General features: G+C 41.6%; 1 protein-coding gene across 4 annotated transcripts in view; it reads right to left on the bottom strand.

Moving 5' to 3' along the window:
* FNIP2 (folliculin interacting protein 2) overlaps window positions 1-18,719 on the bottom strand; it is a 138,690-nt gene that overhangs the window by 4,426 nt on the left and 115,545 nt on the right. For all 4 annotated transcript variants that reach the window (XM_064585218.1, XM_064585219.1, XM_064585217.1 and 1 more), the window contains 2 exons: window positions 5,052-5,252; window positions 1,468-1,583 (listed from right to left, as the gene is read on the bottom strand). In XM_064585218.1, the coding sequence (XP_064441288.1) occupies window positions 1,468-1,583; window positions 5,052-5,252 (317 nt within the window). The remainder of the gene's footprint in view (window positions 1-1,467; window positions 1,584-5,051; window positions 5,253-18,719) is intronic.

Here is an 18,719-nt window from a genome sequence, read left to right as displayed (position 1 = left end):
CATCAAATGGACGCGACTTTGGCTGCCTCTCTTTACAGCAGAGGCGGATACAGCATGGTCACTGGCTAAACACTGCCAAATGTCCTGAAAAAAATTAGGACTGCTTCAGTCCTTGGAATATGTCCTATTTTTTTTTCCCTTGAATTCCAAAAATGAAAAATCAAAAATAAAATTTAAAAAGGTAGCTGGCATTACTTCATGGAACTTTCTATGCTTTCTCCAGTAATGCTGCCTACAGATCTCCTTTCAGGGTAGATAAGAAGTTCTTCAGTACCTTTTTGTGCTGCTAGCTCTGACTAGGAGGGGAAGGAGCTAGAGCGAGGCTGGATGTGACCCCCACTAATAATGCACCAAGAGGACCGAGAGATGAGGAAGATAACAAGTCCTTATGAGCCTTCTAATAGTGTCGATGGACACCTGCCAGTCAGGGTCCAGGTGAAGATCCTAGAAATGTAAGGCACACATCTGGCAATGGAAACCTGGTGAGGCAGGACTCAAGTCTGAGGCTGGTAAAGAGATCTAAACAACTAAGAACAACAATAACGGCAACAAAGATACACTGCAAGTTAACTGCCAAAGCAAATGCCTCAAAAGGGAAAAACACTTTTTTGAATAAAGTATGGGGGAAAAAAATGTATGACAGGAAATGCCAAGAGCCAAACAATACAGTAAGTCATATCCTGGGTGTGAAAGATGAAAAGTCTGACAAGAATGCAAAGGCCCAAGTCTTGAAATAATATTGATTAGCAGGCTTGATAGAGAATTTCAAGGTTGACATTATATACATAATAATTTCTTGTCCCGAATTAGGGGAATCATCATCACAGGGAAAGGGGTCAATTCCCCATAGAGACAATGTCTTTTTTGTTCGTTTTCTGTTGAAACATTAGGCAGAGAGTAACACAAGTCAGAATTTCTTCTCTGAGAGAAGGTATGGCCAAGACCCGACCCTCTGGGAGATGATCTACACTGTCAGTAACACCAGTATGTCTCCTCTTCCAAGGGGCTTCTAATGAAAGAGGGGAAAGTATGGTCACCCTGTGGACACGCAGGCGGCCCCTGAGAGTCCAGGAGAAGGCCTTTCTTGGCTCCTCCAGGGAGCGAAATGTAAACACAAGCTCTGCTGCATGTCTGACAGGTTGCGCCTTCAACGTCTCACCGAAATGACTAGAAACGGGCAGGCAGAATGGGATTAAATTTTTCACTTTCAAGCATAAAATAATCCAGGGAGGAGACGAACATAAAGTACCACCAGCTTAGAGTTCTGCATTTGTTTGCGGGTATGAAACTCCAGTATCAGAGATACGAAAGATGGGAACCAGCTGAGGCACACATCTCATGAACCCCAAACATTTCAGTGGGGCACTGGGGCCCGCAGGTTCTGGGTGAGACAGGCTAAGTGGGTTGGTCAGTGGGTGCGGTGCTAGGGTCAGCCCTATCACAGGGGGAATCAGTGGCAGAACTCACCCCAGTACGACACCTAATTCTTTCACATGGACTCGTGTGTGTCCACGAAGATATTCGGACAGCATCTTACTTTTAAGGTACATCTCCTGTAGTCTATCTTCAAGATGCATGATGCACTGTGAAGCCAATAACATTCACAATGAGGGCTAGGATTCAAGTCTCTGCCAGTATTCTAAAGAGCTGGAATTCTCTTAATTCATTTCTAAGGACACAGCTATAATCTCATTCCTTCCCAACACACTTAAAAATTACAAACCATATCAAACCACTGGTAGGTATAAGAAAAGGTTTTTATAAAACAACAGTTTACTTTTTCTAATGACTGTTAAGATCTTCATACATATCTGCTCGTCTTTTTTAAAAAGCATTTTTAACATAGCCGAAATCATTCGGTAAGTGCAATTATTTCCTACTTTTTAAAATCTTTGTAATAATCCTTTCCCCATGTTATTAATAAATCTTTATCAATGTAATTTTTTTATCATTAAATAATTTTTGAGAATGTGAATTACCATTATTTACTTATCCACATGGCAATCTGAGTTTTTGTTACTAGAAATAATTTTTTAAGGAGTATCTTTGTTGTTTTCCTATAGCTCCCATGATTTTGGCGAAATGCATCCCCAACAGTAGAGTGAATGGAACAAGGTTACTTTAAAAATTTTTTTTCCTCTCAAGAGTGTATTTTAACTAGGTCTTTAATAACAATAAAGAAAAGGCAATTATTCTCAGGACATCTCTACCTTTGGAATTGTGTCCAACTTCATTTTTTAGAGAATAGCAACCATCTGTGTCTTTCACCAGAGGCAAATGCTTTTGCATTTGGCAGGCAGAGCCATCCAAGCATCTTCAGTAAGACACCTGATGGCTTTGGCAAGGGTAATTCCATCATACATAATTTTTTCTAGACCATTACGCCTGTTGTTTTCAAGGTAAAAAGATTAACAGATGCATTTGAAAATGTTGATCTTGACCATCTGGGCTGATCAGCGACATGAAAAAAGTGTCTATTCAAGATGCAATCTTTTCAGTTTTTCACTGGCTTAAAATCTTAAATGCATTGTGTTGAGTGGATGAAAAAAACCGCTAAGTGACTAAGAGTAATAATCAAAGCAAGGAGGATTTCACCAATTTTCATGAAAATGTTCCTCCAAGTAAACAGAGTTAAGTGGTAAAAGGATCTCCTGTTAAGTTTTCAGTTCCTTATGGAGTAAATACAAAGTTTTTAATAAGAGTGTTATAAAATATTAAAAAGAACATTCACATTACGTGCCATCCTTTGTTTTAAGTGGTTAATTTATGGTGTCTTCATAGTCCCCATGAAAACTGTATGTTGTAATGTGGAAATAAAGAGAACACTGGTCTATATGGAACTTGAAATCAAATCATTTAGAATTTTTTTTTTATAAAAGGTTTGATTACCAAATAGAACTGCTTTGGGTTCTGCCCTCCCCTTCCTGGGATTTTATTCCTGAGATGGATTTCTTTAATTTTTAACTTCTGAAATTTTAAATAGCCACTTTCTCCTTTCGAAAATACTGAAGGCTCTAATAGTCATTTAGTTGTGTTTCATTCAAGTACTTTTTTTAAGGAGAGTTTTAAACTGCAGATGAAATTTTCTTTGACCTCGGTTTTGTCAGGTTAAATAAGTCATTCATAGTATTAAGTGACTAAACATACTCCTATCCAAACGAAGTAAAAAGAATTAGCTATAGCAATTTATTGCCCGGATAACTAAGATGTCAAATGTAGCTATGTCATAAGAGTTATGTATTATAGAATAAAATATGGAAGTTTGGCAAATACTTATTAGTAAAAAAGAAGTATAAAATCTAATGTATCTTTCTTTCCCTACAGAAAAAGAGAGTTCAGCCCCTAAATCAGCATGATGCAGCTTGCTACTAGGAAGAAAAACTGCCTGCAAATATAGAACAAAAGTAAGGTCATCATAACCCGGAAGTGCTTCTCACATTACCCCCTGGGACGGAGGTCCTGCAAGAGTATGCTTCAGTCTAAAGCCCAAATAAAGATTCTGGTGAAAAGCTGTTGTCAGTCTTTGCAGCCAGTAAAATTACTTCATGAAGCTATTTATTAGCAATCACTCTAATAGTAGCTGTTTCCTGAGAACTCATGACATGTAACGCTATTCCAAGTGCTTTACCTGAATCATGTGATTTCATTTTCATAACCGTATGAGGTAAGCTCCATCACCTCCTGAGCTTTACAGGTACAGAAAGTGAGACTCTGAGACGTCGCACAGGAAGGAGCAGAGGTTGGATCTGACCCTAGGCTACCGGGCTCTACAGAACACGGACTGGTCACCGCTGTACATCGGCTGTCAGAGTGTCTCATGCTGGCAGAGTGCTTTGCCAGTTTTTTAAAAAGCAGTATCTCAGACCTAATTTTCAGAGGATTCTCACAACATGCTTCTCGAATGGGTACTATCTTCGTTTTACAAGTGAGAAAGCTGAGGTTCAGAGACGCTCAGGACTGTCCACTGTCACACGACTCATCGATGGCAAAGCCTAGACTTGAAGCCAGTTGCACTGAGGGGTCTCCCTATCGTGCCACACTGCCACAGCTTAGATGACAACCACAGCGTATTGCAAACCACCGTCTTGAAGGCCACAGAGGTCTTGATTTTCTGAGGAATGTGGTGCAACTGTAGGTCTGAAGACCTCGGGGAAATTACCACCCCATTTGCACTACTGTAGGTAATTAATATTTAGCTTCCTCCTTTGTTATTAAATAGCTCTGTCTCTGTTGTGGAGACCAGAAGGGAGGTGACGGATACTCTGGTCTGGGGCTATACTGCAGGGGGCAATGAGCCCAGAAGGTGGGCGCTCTCTCACCTCAGCGCAAATCCCTGAGGTTGGTCAGCTCACTTACGCTTCTCCCAGCTATCTGCCCTTGAGCCTCTCTTCCGCTTTTGAGACCTTTCTCCTTCCCACTCAAAATATATTTTCTCTCAGTCTCTCTGCACACACACACACATTGAAAAGTATCTGTTTTCTACATTCATTCCAATGCCTGCAGGAGAGCTGTTAATCATTTCCTAGGAGTTTATGGGCTCTATTTTGTGTTTAATAGAACGTTATAAAGTCAATTTTAAAAAATCCCATTTAAAAAGGAACAACTGATACCATCTTCTATGGGTATAGTACTTCAAAACTGTGTTTATACAAATGATATTCTGTTTTATCCTTAGCACTTTTATGAGAACGGTTCCTGAACAAAAGGAACTAGAATCCCTTCAGAAACTGGCCTGCTTGATGTCGATCCGATAAAGGAGAACTAGTGAGTTCTCCAAAGGAAGATTTTAAATTTCCTTTTATACTTGATCCCTTCCCCCATAGCTTTTTTCCTTTACCATATACCTTATTCAAAAAGATTTCTGTGTCACTGTGTGTTGTTTCACGGACGAGCTATTTTTACTGAAATCTACCCTGTTTGCTGGTGTTATGTTGCATGTTCTATTTTTATTTATGCTAATGTCCAAATATACGAAACACAAAACATTTGGGATTCTGATTTTAAAAGTGTTGTACCTATCTTTCTTTGGTGATAGGAGAACAAGTACTTACAAAATCAGCAGGGAGGTGAAGCTTGTAAAGCTGTAAAATGGAGTGGAGCAAACTGGACACCTGACTCGAGACCAAGACATCCTGGCCCAGTTTCATGCCGTCCGTCACCTTCCTCTGACTTGTGGCTACCTGGACACTCCACTTGTCCGTGTCTGCAATAATACAGACCGCTTCGGCGATCGGCTCGTCAAGCACTGGGTGCTGGAAGGCAAACACAGGGGGTCAACTCTGCACAGCACTGCCAAGTGGCACTCAGAATGTCCAGAATGTTTCCGTAATTTAGCATTAGCCTGACAGTTCACAAGCTGCCAGCAGGAGCTACAGGAATTGAGAGTGTTATGGAGACTAAAATAGGAGTGTCATCAAATCGTCATTTGAAATTCACATGATAAAAATTGCCTTTAAGCGGTATTTTTTTTCTTCCACCCAGGAGGTACGCTATAAATGTTGTTAACGTTCACAGATAAGTGAAAAGATATGTGCCCTCCCTACATTCCAGGATAGTAAAATTCCTTTCCTTTTGAAAGACTGCACTCTCCTTTTAAAATGGAGAAAATTAGAATAAGGTGTAGGATTCTATTGTCATTTCTCCAAAACAAGGTTAGTCAGGGCAACTTAATATTCCCTTAAAGTTATAGCTTTAATCATTAAGCAGTATTTACTTAGTGACCATGTGTTACATACATAAAGCAACTCTAACAACCAACTAAAATCAGATGAGGGACAAATTTATCTAGAGGAGTCCAAAAGGTCAAACGATGGCTACTGATGAGTAACTTAAAATGCAAAATCCTCAGTAACTATGTAGTTACGGATAGAGCAAGTTGACAACCAGTAAATTGTGCCATAGGGCCAACAGGGTAAACATTGAAGTGGTCAAGGCAAAGGGCTTTAAAAAAAAAACACCACCGCACTAATGTCCTAAAACTGATCAAAGTGTAACTGCTTCATCACCAGCACCTGGAATAAGGGCAATGTGGCTCACTGGGGAGGTCATGGATGGGGGATTCTCCAAACATGAATTACTTTAGAAGGCTGCAGATCCAGATATGGTAACAAAAAGGGACACAGAAGCTGGCTCAATTATTTTAAAAGGAGAAACTTAATGGGTACAAGAAATGTAAAAAAAAAAAAAAAAAAAAAAAAATCAAACTTGAAAAATGAGCATGAGTCATTTTTAAATCACTGGATCAAAGAGAAAAGACTAAAGACAAAGGGGTCAAGGGTTGAGACAAACCATCAGGAATCTGTGAGCCCATTCCTTGAAGGAGGGGCCTGAATCTTTTCTGCCTGAATTCTTAGCCCCTAGCACAGGACCTGGCATTTGAAAAATGTTACTAAATTAAAATGAGACAGGTTAAGTACAAGCAAATGACAGAGTTGATGAGCACCCTGCATTCCCTAAAACAGCATGGTATTGCTGACTTCTATGTTTGTAGGTTCCAGAACAGAGAAGAACCGGCCAAACATTTACAGAAGAGTACCTTAAAAGAAACACTTGAAGCATGACACATTCTCAGGCTACTACATATCTAATACAGAGCTCCCTGAATATATCCACAGGGCAACCCAATGTCTCCATCCAATCATATCATTTAGTAACTCCTCACTTATTTACTGAAGAATAAACACTTTTTTTTTTTTTTTTTAAGATTTCATTTATTTATTTGACAGAGAGAGTGAGCACAAGCAGGGGGAGAAGCAGGCGGAGGGGAGGGAAAAGCAGGCTTGATCCCAGGACCCTGGAATCATGACCTGAGCTGAAGGCAGATGCTTTACTGACTGAGTCACCCAGGCGCCCCAAGAATAAAGACTTTTTAAAGGAAGATGGAAGTAAAGGAAATGTAAATTGGTTAAGGAAAAAAAAATGAACGCTGGAGAGGTATCACGAGCAACTACTTTCGTTATAATTTAAGGGATGCCAGGGCTACTGGTGGTCCATCGCTGACTTGGTCTAAACTTCTTTGGGGTCAGAGAGTTGAAGCTTACTTAAGTTCCAATGATTCTGGAGATTTCTGATATGTATCTTTCCCAAGAAAACACAAACCCCACTAAAGAGATTTGGCTTATGATCTGGCTTATTAGTCAGTCTCCAAGCTTTCAGAATTTAAAGAACTCTAAGATCCAGAAGACCATGTTTGGATTTATCACAGAAACACACACCCACACACACCCTATGCCCTGGTATTCAGTTTAAAATTCTTCTTAGGAAAGGCTCTACTTTTAAGGCACATGTAGAACTACAATAAACAAAAAAATTACATGTATGCTTTTTTTTTTTTTTTTTTAAGATTTTATTTATTTGACAGAGAGAGAGAGAGAGCACAAGTAGGGGGAGAGGCAGAGGGAGAGGGAGAAGCAGGCTCCCTGTTGAGCAGGGAGCCCGACGCGGGGCTCAATCCCAGGACCCTGGATCATGACCTGAGCTGAAGGCAGATGCTTAACCAACTGAGTCACCCAGGCGCCCCTGTATGCTTCTTTTTAATACCAACTTTTTCTTTTTGGCTGTATCTTAATCATAGAACAAATTAATAGTGAAATCTGTCAGGGCAATTTTTTAAGTTCACAATTTTATCAAGTTCCCGTGTGTACCCCAGGGTACACACAAACACATACACTTGGCAGCAGCGGTTAACATACATGGAGCAGTCCTTCTGGGAAATTAAGTAGCTTAAGAAATGCTGTAAAACCTAAGACTGAAGGATTCAGACACCTATTAAAAGCCTGATCCATCCATCTGCTATTCTTAGGGCCTGGAGTTTGGGCGTAGAGACTAGAAAAAAAGAAATGAGCAGGAGAGGCAGGGCATGGCTGCATCCTGGTAGAGACTTTGGTCTCCTATGGATCTTAAGAAAAGGAAGATACAATATGGATAGCTATCAGCTGGGCAAAGTAATGTTATAAGATTCCTCTTCTTAATGTTAAAAAACCCTTTAAAAGTGGGGGGCATGTTGTTAGTTTGACTAAATATCATCAAAAAACCAAAAAAGCCCCCATCATATATTTACCCCTTTAAAAGTTCTCCTCCCAACCATTAGTGTCTGAGATTAAACAGCACCTGTGATGTTTTGAGTTTTGAGTGAAAATCTGAAGGAAATATTAATATTAAAAATAGTCACTTCCCCTTAAAAATGCTTGTTTGGTTGAAAACTTTATGAACCTTAGGGACACTGTTATGTATCAATTATCCTTTTCTCTCTCAAACCAAAGAGAATTAATTTCTTTCTTTTTTTTTTTTTTAAGAGAATTAATTTCAAGGTACATTTCTTGCCCACAGAGTTCACTAAATTCTCTTATCAGAATGAGTCTGCAGAGGTGCTTGGGTGGCTCATTCGGTTAAGCGTCTGCCTTCGGCTCAGGTCACGATCCCAGGGTCCTGGGATTGAGCCCTGTGTCGTGTCAGGCTCCCTGCTCAGTGGGGAGTCTGCTTCTCCCTCTGCCCCTCCTCCCACACTCGTTCTCTCTCTCTCTCTCAAATAATGAGTGAAAAAAAAAATTTTTTTTAAAGAATGAGTCTGCAGTATGTTTCTACATTCTCCATAATATGAGATTTCCAGAAGTGCTGCCCTATTCCCACCCTTACAAGTGCCCACACCCCGCTGAGTGCACATCCACTACCCAGGTGGCAAGGCAGAGCTGCCAGCCCTCCTGCCCCTGCTGCTCCCCCCCCGCCCCCTCTTCCACACAGCTGCCAGCAGCCTCTGTGTCCGTGCCTCCCTCAGAAACCTGATCAGACAACTGAGAAACTTCTGACGGAGACTGGAGGATGACAGAACGCTGGAGATCAATGGAGAGCTGTAGGGGATTGTCAGGGTGGATGGCCAATCTCCATCAGAGGAATGAAGTCTCGGCAATAAAGCCAATTATCTTTTTTGCCTTGCTCTGCTCTGTGGGAGTTAGAGACAGTCATTTATTTAGCTCTACTTTGTCAATATCTCATTTACCCAATCTACTTTCCTGTGCTGATTTCTCAAGATAAAGTGACAAATGAAATGCTTCGTATTATAGGTCTTTAAAGGTTTCTCAAATATCCTTTGGCTATTGTATTTTGTTAAATCATCAGATTAAGTATGGTTAATTCATAGCCACTAGGATTTGTGGATCTGTTTTCCAGGAGTTCTAGATGTCCAGGACATTCCAATTTCAGGGTTCTGGACCAGATCTCTGAGTACACAAAATATGCTGCCCTGGCTTATACACCCATGACTTCTGCCTAATTTAAACTCTCAGAACCAAGAAATGTCTACAAGGTTTGAGTAATCAGAAGAGCCATGGTTCGGATACTTCAATGAAGGGCAGTGATAAGACAACCGCAAAGGCTCTGAAGTAAGACAAGGTTGGGCTTGAGTATCACTTACTAGCTATGGAACCTTTGTTAATCTGGGCTTTGGTTTCTACACCTGTAAAATATGACCTAATTCACAGAGTTTCTGTGACATTTAAGTGAGGTTTAATTTATGGGGGTTTTCTGTGAGGAAAAATGTGTATGAGATTTGTGGTGCACTTATTGGCCATGTTCGATTTGCTCTCTTGTACCACCCCCCATCTATATTAATCACGTCCGCAAAACCCTCGAACTTCCTAAAATACCACATCATCATTTCCCTTACCAACTCAAAAACCTACTCTAGCACCTATCAACCAAACACCTAAGTTCAAACTTTTTTTTCTTTTTTTAAAGATTTTATTATTTATTTTTGCGAGAGAGCTGGGGGGGGGAGGGAGGGAGGGAGAAGGGCACACAAGCGGCGGGGAGGGGCAGAGGGAGAAGCAGACTCCCCCTCCCCGCCCCCCCCCGCCCCCCCCCCCCCCCCCCCCCGAGCAGGGAGCCCGATGCGGGGCTCGATCCCAGGACCCCAGGATCGTGACCCCGGGATCATGACCTGAGCCGAAGGCAGACACTTAACGACTGAGCCACCCAGGTGCCCTATTCAAACTTTCCTTTTTCCACACTTAAAGCTCTTTACAGTGTGGGCCACATTCACCTATACATATTTATTTCCAGGACTCTCTAAGAACCCTCTTCTCCAGGCTGAGAGGGCTCCTGCCTCTTACCTCAGGCTGTGCCCAGAATGCTGTCCCTGTTCCCTTCTAAACTTTTCAACCTTTTGGGGGCCTCTCAGTGTCTGCTTCTGCCTCTGCCCCCACCCCGCTCTTGTGCTCTCTCACTCTCTCTCTCAAATAAATAAAATATTTAAGAAAAAAATAAATGTTGCTGGAGTGGAGGGGGGTGGGATGGGGTGGCTGAGTGATGGGCACTGGGGAGGGTATGTGTTGTGGTGAGTGCTGTGTATTGTGTAAGACTGAGGAATCACAGACCTGTACCCCTGAAACAAGTAATACATTACATGTTAATAATAAAAAATTATCTTTTTCTAAATAAATAAATTAAATAGATGTTAAAAAAAATAAATAAAATCTTGAATCTTTCAATCTTTCAAGGACCCAACTTAGGTCCCACCCCCCACGTCCCCACCTCACTCCACAATAAGACATTTTTCCCACATTCACTGCTCTTCTTTTGACTTCTGAGGGTTTTTACAATCTACAGTTTCTAAAATTTTTTTATTTATTTAAGAGAGACAAAGAGAGCATGAGGAGAGAGAGGGAGAAGCAGACTCCCTGCTGAGCAGGGAGTCCAACGTTGGGGCTCGATCCCAGGACCCTGGGATCATGGGCAAAAGCCCAACTGACTGAGCCACCCAGGCGCCCCTACAATCTACATTTTGACATTTAATCACACTGTCTTAACTTAACGTTCTTGATTTCACATCTGTTTGTCTACTCAGTGATTACATAAGTAACTCAAGGAAAATAAATCACATTTTCTTTTTCTTCTGTAGCCTCTGAAATGAGCATAACAAAATGCTAGGCATGTGCTAAGTATCTAACACATGCTGGCTCTGTTGAACAATTCTCTATGCAGATTTATTTTTGGATTCAGTCCAGTTCCTATTAAGTCATCTGCACAATTATTAATTTATTTCTTTTCCATGTACCACATTTAAATGACTAACATTTCATGTAATCACCTATTTTTAACTTAAGGGCAGGAAAATACCATTCTCACATATATGCTTCCTATAACTATTTATTAATTCATCATGCCATTTTTCCTGTGGGGCGGCCAGAAACACAGCACTGCTCTACAGACAGAAACACTAAGGACAAAAATGTAAGAGCTTATTAAGTATCTTGGTATGTCAGAAATACAAGCTAGTAACTCATGCATTTCCAACTTTTAGCTCAGTGACTCTGCCAAGCCCTCTACTTTGAAATCCTAGGACCTTGTCAGGGTGGAAATCCCTTGGAAGATAAGATTGCAGTAAGTGTGAATGACAGTCTCAACTTAATGTCAAAATAGGAGAAATGTAGTTGTCTCTATTAAGACTTTGTTAAGAAACTTCCCCATCTTTACACTGTTGGCATTGCCCAATACATACGCTGAGCTGACCCTTTCTCAAACCTCAAAGATGTCCACCTCACATGTGTATTACAGACAGTGGGAGTGTGGACAGACTTCTGTACTCATAACCAGTTCCAAAATATGCAGTTATAATGGGGCAGGTTTGATTACTAGGGACGAGACACTGAGCAGCCTCTTTCAAACATGCAGGGATCAGGTGATTTATGATTCAGGCAACTGGAAGCACCTCCCTGTATCTTTTATTCATCTCTGAAATATTCTGAATAAAACATTAAGATTCCTTGGCATCATTTGAGTGTCAATTTGTTATTCGATATAAGATAATTCTGGTACATACTGTAACTTTATTAAACTGAACTCGAATAAGAGGATGCCACATGACAGAATGCCTTTTAAGAAGATTCTCGAACCATTCTGTTACAGCATCATGACTGAGTAATACTGGCCTTTACGTAGCTTCAAGTGAGGCCTTTCATTAGTCCTATGAAGTCAACGGGATAAGTAATGCGGTGAGGTTCACCTTCTCAGCACCTGCTCTTGGTTAAATGTCCTCAGATCCTCCTTTTTATTCTCCTACCTCATTAGAAGTGAAGGCCCACCTGCTTCACCATATCCTCCACTGCCCTGGAGCTGATGACTGAAGCAGTGTAACAGTCCTGGGCTGACCCACCCCACCTCTGGATGGATGCGAGCCACACATGAGGACGGCAGCCACGTGTGGACTGCTGACTGGTTTTGTTTGGTTTCCAAACAAAAAACCCTTCAGTGTCACATTCATTCAGAGAAAAGGAGCCTGGTTATCACTCACCATTCTTAAACACTTCTTCCAGTCTATAAAATCGTGCAGTATAGTACTGTCTTTTACTAAATGCTCAGCATCTAGACTTTCCTGACAGCACTTTTACCAAGAAACAGGACAGACAGAACCTCCTGAGGTGGGGCGCCTGGGTGGCTCAGTCGTTAAGCGTCTGCCTTTGGCTCAGGTCCTGATCCCAGGGTCCTGGGATGGAGCCACACATCGGGCTCCCCGCTCAGTGGGAAGCCTGCTTCTCCCGCTCCCCCTGCTTGTGCTCTCTCTCTGTGTCAAATAAATAAGTAAAATCTTTAAAAAAAAAAAAAAAAGAACCTCCTGTGGTGGTGAAGCCAGCTCTGTCTGCAGGTTAAAAAGATGCTCATCAACACAATCAGCCAGAAGAGTCTCCGGTTTCCTGAGAGAGTCACACGGTCCCCTGAACCCTCCCCTGGCCCCGCATACTCATCCCCTACCGACCCCCCGGTACGGACACCACTTCCAGGAAGTCCTTCCACACCTGTCCTGTGCCTCTCACTGCAGGAGACTCTACTGCACTGTTTTTACTGCTTATTGACTTCTGTGTACTTCCTGTTATAGATTTCAAAGTCCTTGAGGACAGGTGCCATATCTTCTTTTGGGCTGCTTACAAGTTTTCTTTGTCTTTGATGTTCTCTATAGCTTAAGACTGGATTTGTTTGTATTTACACTTACTTGGGAGTCAGTGTGCTTATTTCATCTGAAAACTTGCAGTCATTCCTTCTTCAAATACTGTTTTCCCTCGCCTTGTCTGTCCTCACCTTCTGAATACGCTATGAAATTTTCTCGTTCTAGCCTCTTGTCACAAATTCTAATTCTCTCCAGCAGTATTTAATCTGCTCTGCTCTTCAACCTACCCCTTGGGATTCAATCCTAATGGCCCTTTTTTCACTTTTAGAAGTTCTTTTTACAGTCCTTTTACAAATCTAAATAATCACTTATCACATCATCCCATCTCTTTATTAAAGGTCCAATTCCTTCTTTTTTATGACCATAACCATTTTAAACACAGTAACTTAATAGTTATTTCAAATTGTTCTGGGAGTGCTAATTGTCCAGCTTGGATCTGCTTACTCTCTCTCATCTTGATTTCCTCATACATGGTTTGTAATCTCTGAACATGAGCCCATCTTGTTGGGGTTGTTTGTTTTATGGGCTCTGTGTGTCTCTTAGAAACAGGTTCAGTGGCAGTCACTAAAGGCTTAAAGTGGAGAAGAGGAAAAGCAGCAATGTGTGTCTTATAAGCTGGTGGTTAAAAGAAAGTGTCCAATGTGCTTCCTTCTGCCAGAGTCCTAGAGGTTTCAATGCTTCTGAATTTTACATTTATTTCTTGTTCAGGGATTCCCAAGTCACTTGGGTAGAATAAACCTGGACCTCCAACCCACTCACAGAATGGGCCCGGGGCTTTGATTTCTCACGGGTGACTTTATTTCCTCCTAACCAAGTTTCCAACTTGTTTCTTCGTTACCTCACTGCTTATGGCTGGAGTTTTCTAATCCCCCTTTCATGGAAGAATAGCTCTTTGAAGCTCCAGGCTTCATGTAAGGGGCTCAGTTCCAGGTCCCAAGCCTTATATGCATATGAGACTACATCTTTCATCCTGAGTAGACCTTAGAAACTCAGCACCCAATTCCTAGGATCTGTGTCCAGACTGAAATCCCAGAAGGCCACGGTTATATTAGCCCAAACTTACTGTTCTGGCTTTGATTTTGATTTGTTGCTGGCACAAGAGGACTTCCACTTTTCTTCATGCACAGATATTAGGACAACTGGGCTGGATGGGGAGGGCACTATTCTACCCATCATGTCTACAGTTGTAGAGAGGAGGCACGCCACTTGCAGCAACACAACATGGTACTGGAATCCTCCCCCCTCACCTTGACCATGACCGTAAACACAGCACCCAGCACGCGGTATTTTCTGAGAGGAAGTAAATTTCCAAGGCATGACTCTCCTTCTCTTCCCCGAAAGCCATGTGCAGACTCCCTGCCTCATTTTTGGCCAAACAAGTCAGCCGGACCACCTGACATGCCACCATCAGAGATTTCTAGTTTATATCAAGCAGACTGTTAAACATATGAAAATACCACAAGAAGTAATCGCAGGAAACAAACGGAGGGTTGCTGGAGTGGGGGGTGGGGTGGGAGGGATGGGCTGACTGGGTGATAGACACTGGGGAGGGTATGTGCTCTGGTAAGCGCTGTGAATTGTGCAAGACTGTTGAATCTCAGATCTGTACCTCTGAAACAAATAATGCAATATATGTTAAGAAAAAAAAAGAAGAAGAAGAAGAAGGTAGCGGGAGGGGAAGAATGAAGCGGGGGAAATCGGAGGGGTAGACGAACCATGAGAGACGATGGACTCTGAAAAACAAACAGGGTTCTAGAGGGGAGGGGGGTGGGAGGATGGGTTAGCCTGGTGGTGGGTATTGAGGAGGGCACATTCTGCATGGAGCACTGGGTGTTGTGCACAAACAATGAATCATGGAACACTTCATCTAAAACTAATGTTGTAATGTATGGGGATTAACATAAGAATAAAAAAAAAAAGAAAAAAAAAGAAAATACCACAAGAAGTAATAATTATATGATCTTATCATAACAATGTAAGCATTTCTTTTTTTTTTTTTTTAAAGATTTTATTTATTTATCTGAGACAGAATGAGAGAGACAGAGAGCACATGAGAGGGGGGAGGGTCAGAGGGAGAAGCAGGCTCCCCACGGAGCAGGGAGCCCGATGCAGGACTCGATCCCGGGACTCCAGGATCATGACCTGAGCCGAAGGCAGTCGCTTAACCAACTGAGCCACCCAGGCGCCTGATGTAAGCATTTCTTTACCAGAATTTATTTTCTCTTGGAAACAGGTTCAGTGGCAGTCGCTAAAGCCTTAAGCGTTGTGATGAGGTGGAGAAGAGAAAAAAATTAATCATTGTGGACCACGGACAATGCTGAGGGATCTTGGTAGGTATACCAAGGCCGGGGCTCTGGGAAGCCCAAAGACATCATGAAGACCTAGGGGCCTGGTGGCAGAGGCAAGGAGGAGAGGGTCTAGTGAGGTGGTCTGGGAGGGGCTACAAAGGACATCTGACTTTCTGTGGGTTTGTGCCTGCGGCGGTCATCACCAGGCTCACTAGGCTGACACCCAAGTTCAGCCTACAGCCTTGTAGATACAGTGCACAACCTTGGGCACAGCTTAATTATCAGGCCTGTCACTTGCTGAGAAAAGAAACAATTTAAAGTCCAGGAAAGGAGCTCAAGGTCAAGAAGAGTCATTCGACTAAAGCCCTGTGATGATGTACAGGACTCCAAAATAAAATGCAAGTAGGTTGATAAGCTTTTTTACAAAGCACGGCATAGATGTCCAAATAGTTTGTACATAGTGAACAAATTTAAGAAAACATCAAAATTAGCCATGTGTCTAATATTTACAAAATGCAAGGGCACTGAAGCCTGAGAGACCTATAATAAGCTTTTTACCCTCCTTTAGGTAAAGAAAATGAACACAGAGCCAAAGGCATCATGTCTAAACACATTACTCTTCCCTTTTATTTAAAAAAAACTATCTGCCATTTCTCTTTAGAAGAAACAGACAGACCAATCATCACAGTTTTAGCCATAAACACACATTCCTAAATCCAGTTCCGTAGGGAACAGTCAGCTAACGTCACTGAGCACTTTCTAGGTGCACAGAGTAAGGTGCTGGGAATATGAAAGAAAGAAAGTCTCCCTTCTCTGCTCCAGAGGCCTACAGCCCTAGTGGCAGAAAAATGTCTGCAACAGAACAAAGGCGTGCTGCAATGTGCTAAGGAGCCTGTGGGTATAAAGTTCTACCTGGGGGCAATTCCAGCCAAGGAGTTTATATTTTACTCTCTTAAAAGAATAGGAAACTATTAGAGCAAAAGAGTAAGTGATCATATTCAGGGGTTAGCAAGAGCCCTCTGTGGCACCGTACGAGATGACTAGAAGGGGAAAAACTGGACGCGAGAATTCTAGTTGGGAAGGTTAAATAAGACTATATTGTAGTCACAATGAGGAGGAGAATCAGTAAGACTTCAGATTAGAGTTGGCAATACCCAGAGATCAGTATTTCTTTTCAAATACTTAAAAAAAAATCAAAATCCGTAATAAGCAATCCATTTTAACATCATAACCCCATGTACATGCTTATACATGTGTACACATACACACAGATTTTATGGAACAGTAAGACAGTGCTGTAGGCCCAAGGCACTGTCATTCTCATTATCCAGCATACGAAAATGAAAGCGACAAGAGGTGTGCTCAGATAGCTGATCTGTCCTATCCTACATGGATGCTTCCTTTGCAATACTATTGATTTTAAGGTTGTTGTTGACTTGAGGCACCTTCATGCTGTCTGCATTACTTAAGTAATGATTTATCATTTGATGTGACTTGCTGTTCTTTTGTAGTCTCCCTGGTTGATTACACTGCATGGCATAATTAGGTATTCATGAGCATATATCAGAGCCAAGCTTTTAGCAAAGCTCCTTATCTGTGCAACTGATTTCTGCACGGTATTTCTGGAGCCAATCTGTTGCTACTCTTAAAATTAAATGAAAGAGGCTGCAATATCCAACTGTTAAACTTTGTTTTATAGATTATTCTGTAAAATGCCTGAAGCCCTGGACCACAGTTTTTCAAAGAAGCATTACAATGGGATGTTGATTTTGGTCTTGATGACCCTACCCGGCAGTCAGCCCCTTGGCCTACTCTTTGTGATTTCACAGGCAAGGAGAAGTAGACACTTTTAGCCCAGAATGAATGTGTATATGGGTTCTGTTCCACTATCTCCAACAGGAATTACAAAGCACTTTCACATATATTAACAGCTAACATTTATTGGGCATTAGGAATGTGCCAGGCACTGTGCTAAACACTTGCTATGCATTATCTCAGAGTCTTCAAACCAGACCTGTAAGTACTGTTCATTTTACAGAAGCTGAAACTGACGCTTGGAAGAGTTAAGAAACCTGCCCGAGTCCACAAAGCCACTAAGGGGTGAGCCATGATTCAAATTCAGGTTTGTCTGTCTTTAGAAGCCAAACTCTTTTTTTTTTTCTTTTTTCTTTTTTTTTAAAGATTTTATTTATTTATTTGAGAGAGAATGAGATAGAGAGAGCATGAGAGGGGGGAGGGTCAGAGGGAGAAGCAGACTCCCTGCTGAGCAAGGAGCCCGATGCGGGACTCGATCCTGGGACTCGATCCTGGGACTCCAGGATCATGACCTGAGCCGAAGGCAGTCGCAACTGAGCCACCCAGGCGCCCTAGAAGCCAAACTCTTAACCAGTGGATTATATTTCATCTGTTCCTCTAAATACATTTTTTTTGAGGCTTGGTGATACCAATTGATTTACCTGACTATCAGCAAATGAGTGGGAACAGTAAGACTTGAACCCAAGCCATCAATGCTAAATCAGTGCTCCTTCCCCACTACCCCATAATTTAATACCCCTAACATCGCCCTGGGCAGCAGTATTCACAGGCAGACAAGCACACAGGAGGAAAAAAGAGAGAAAAAGCTACTTGAGGGTCACAGGTACAGCCTGAAGCTGGCTCTCTCACACTCTCTCTCCCACTTGAACATTTAAAGTCAAAAGGAAAACAGAGAAAGAATGCATAGTTAGATATGGCAGGGAGAAAAAAGTGAAACTAAATATTACTTTAGCCTAATAAAAGGCAGCTGTATAATCCACATGCCAAGAGACAGAGAAACAGTTGAAAAGACAGGAAAGAGGTAGTATATGGATTAAACAAGAACATGTGTTTAAATATTTAAAGACCATCACAATCTTGTTATGGAAAAGCCAATAATAAAAATGGAAATAAAGTTAATATATCTTTCCTTTAATGAGACCAGAATAAGGAAACTGCATAAAAATAAATTCTTAGGGGTGCTTGGGTAGCTCAGTCATTAAGCATCTGCCTTTGGCTCAGGTCAGGATCCCAGGGTCCTGGGATCGAGCCCCGCATCGAGCCCCGCATTGGGCTCCCTGCTCGGCGAGAAGCCTGCTTCTCCCTCTCCCACTCCCCCTGCTTGTGTTCCCTCTCTTGTTGTTTCGTTCTCTGTCAAATAAATAAATAAAATCTCAAAATAAATAAATAAATAAATAAATAAATAAATAAATAAATAAATAAATTCTTAGTACTGGAAGCTCTAGAATGCAATCCCTCAATGAGAGAAGGAATTCCATGAACTCGTCCACCATGGTTATAAAAGCGCACATTTACGTAAGACAGATTTTAAAATCCGCTCACGTGCACAGGTCTAGAAAATAGATCAATAACTTAAATCAATTGCTTTTAAACAGTTAATAAAAATCCTTCGCTAAAAATGATTATGAGTATCAAAGCCCAATGAAGTCTCGCGTGAACACTAAAAATTATTAACGTCC

The sequence above is a fragment of the Mirounga angustirostris genome, unplaced genomic scaffold (assembly GCF_029215605.1).
Source record: "Mirounga angustirostris isolate CCGP_5_RB_7025 unplaced genomic scaffold, mMirAng1.0.hap1 SCAF_2, whole genome shotgun sequence".
Classification (NCBI taxonomy): domain Eukaryota; kingdom Metazoa; phylum Chordata; class Mammalia; order Carnivora; family Phocidae; genus Mirounga; species Mirounga angustirostris.
Note: the sequence above shows the minus strand (reverse complement) of the source record. Positions and strands in the feature narration are given on the sequence as shown.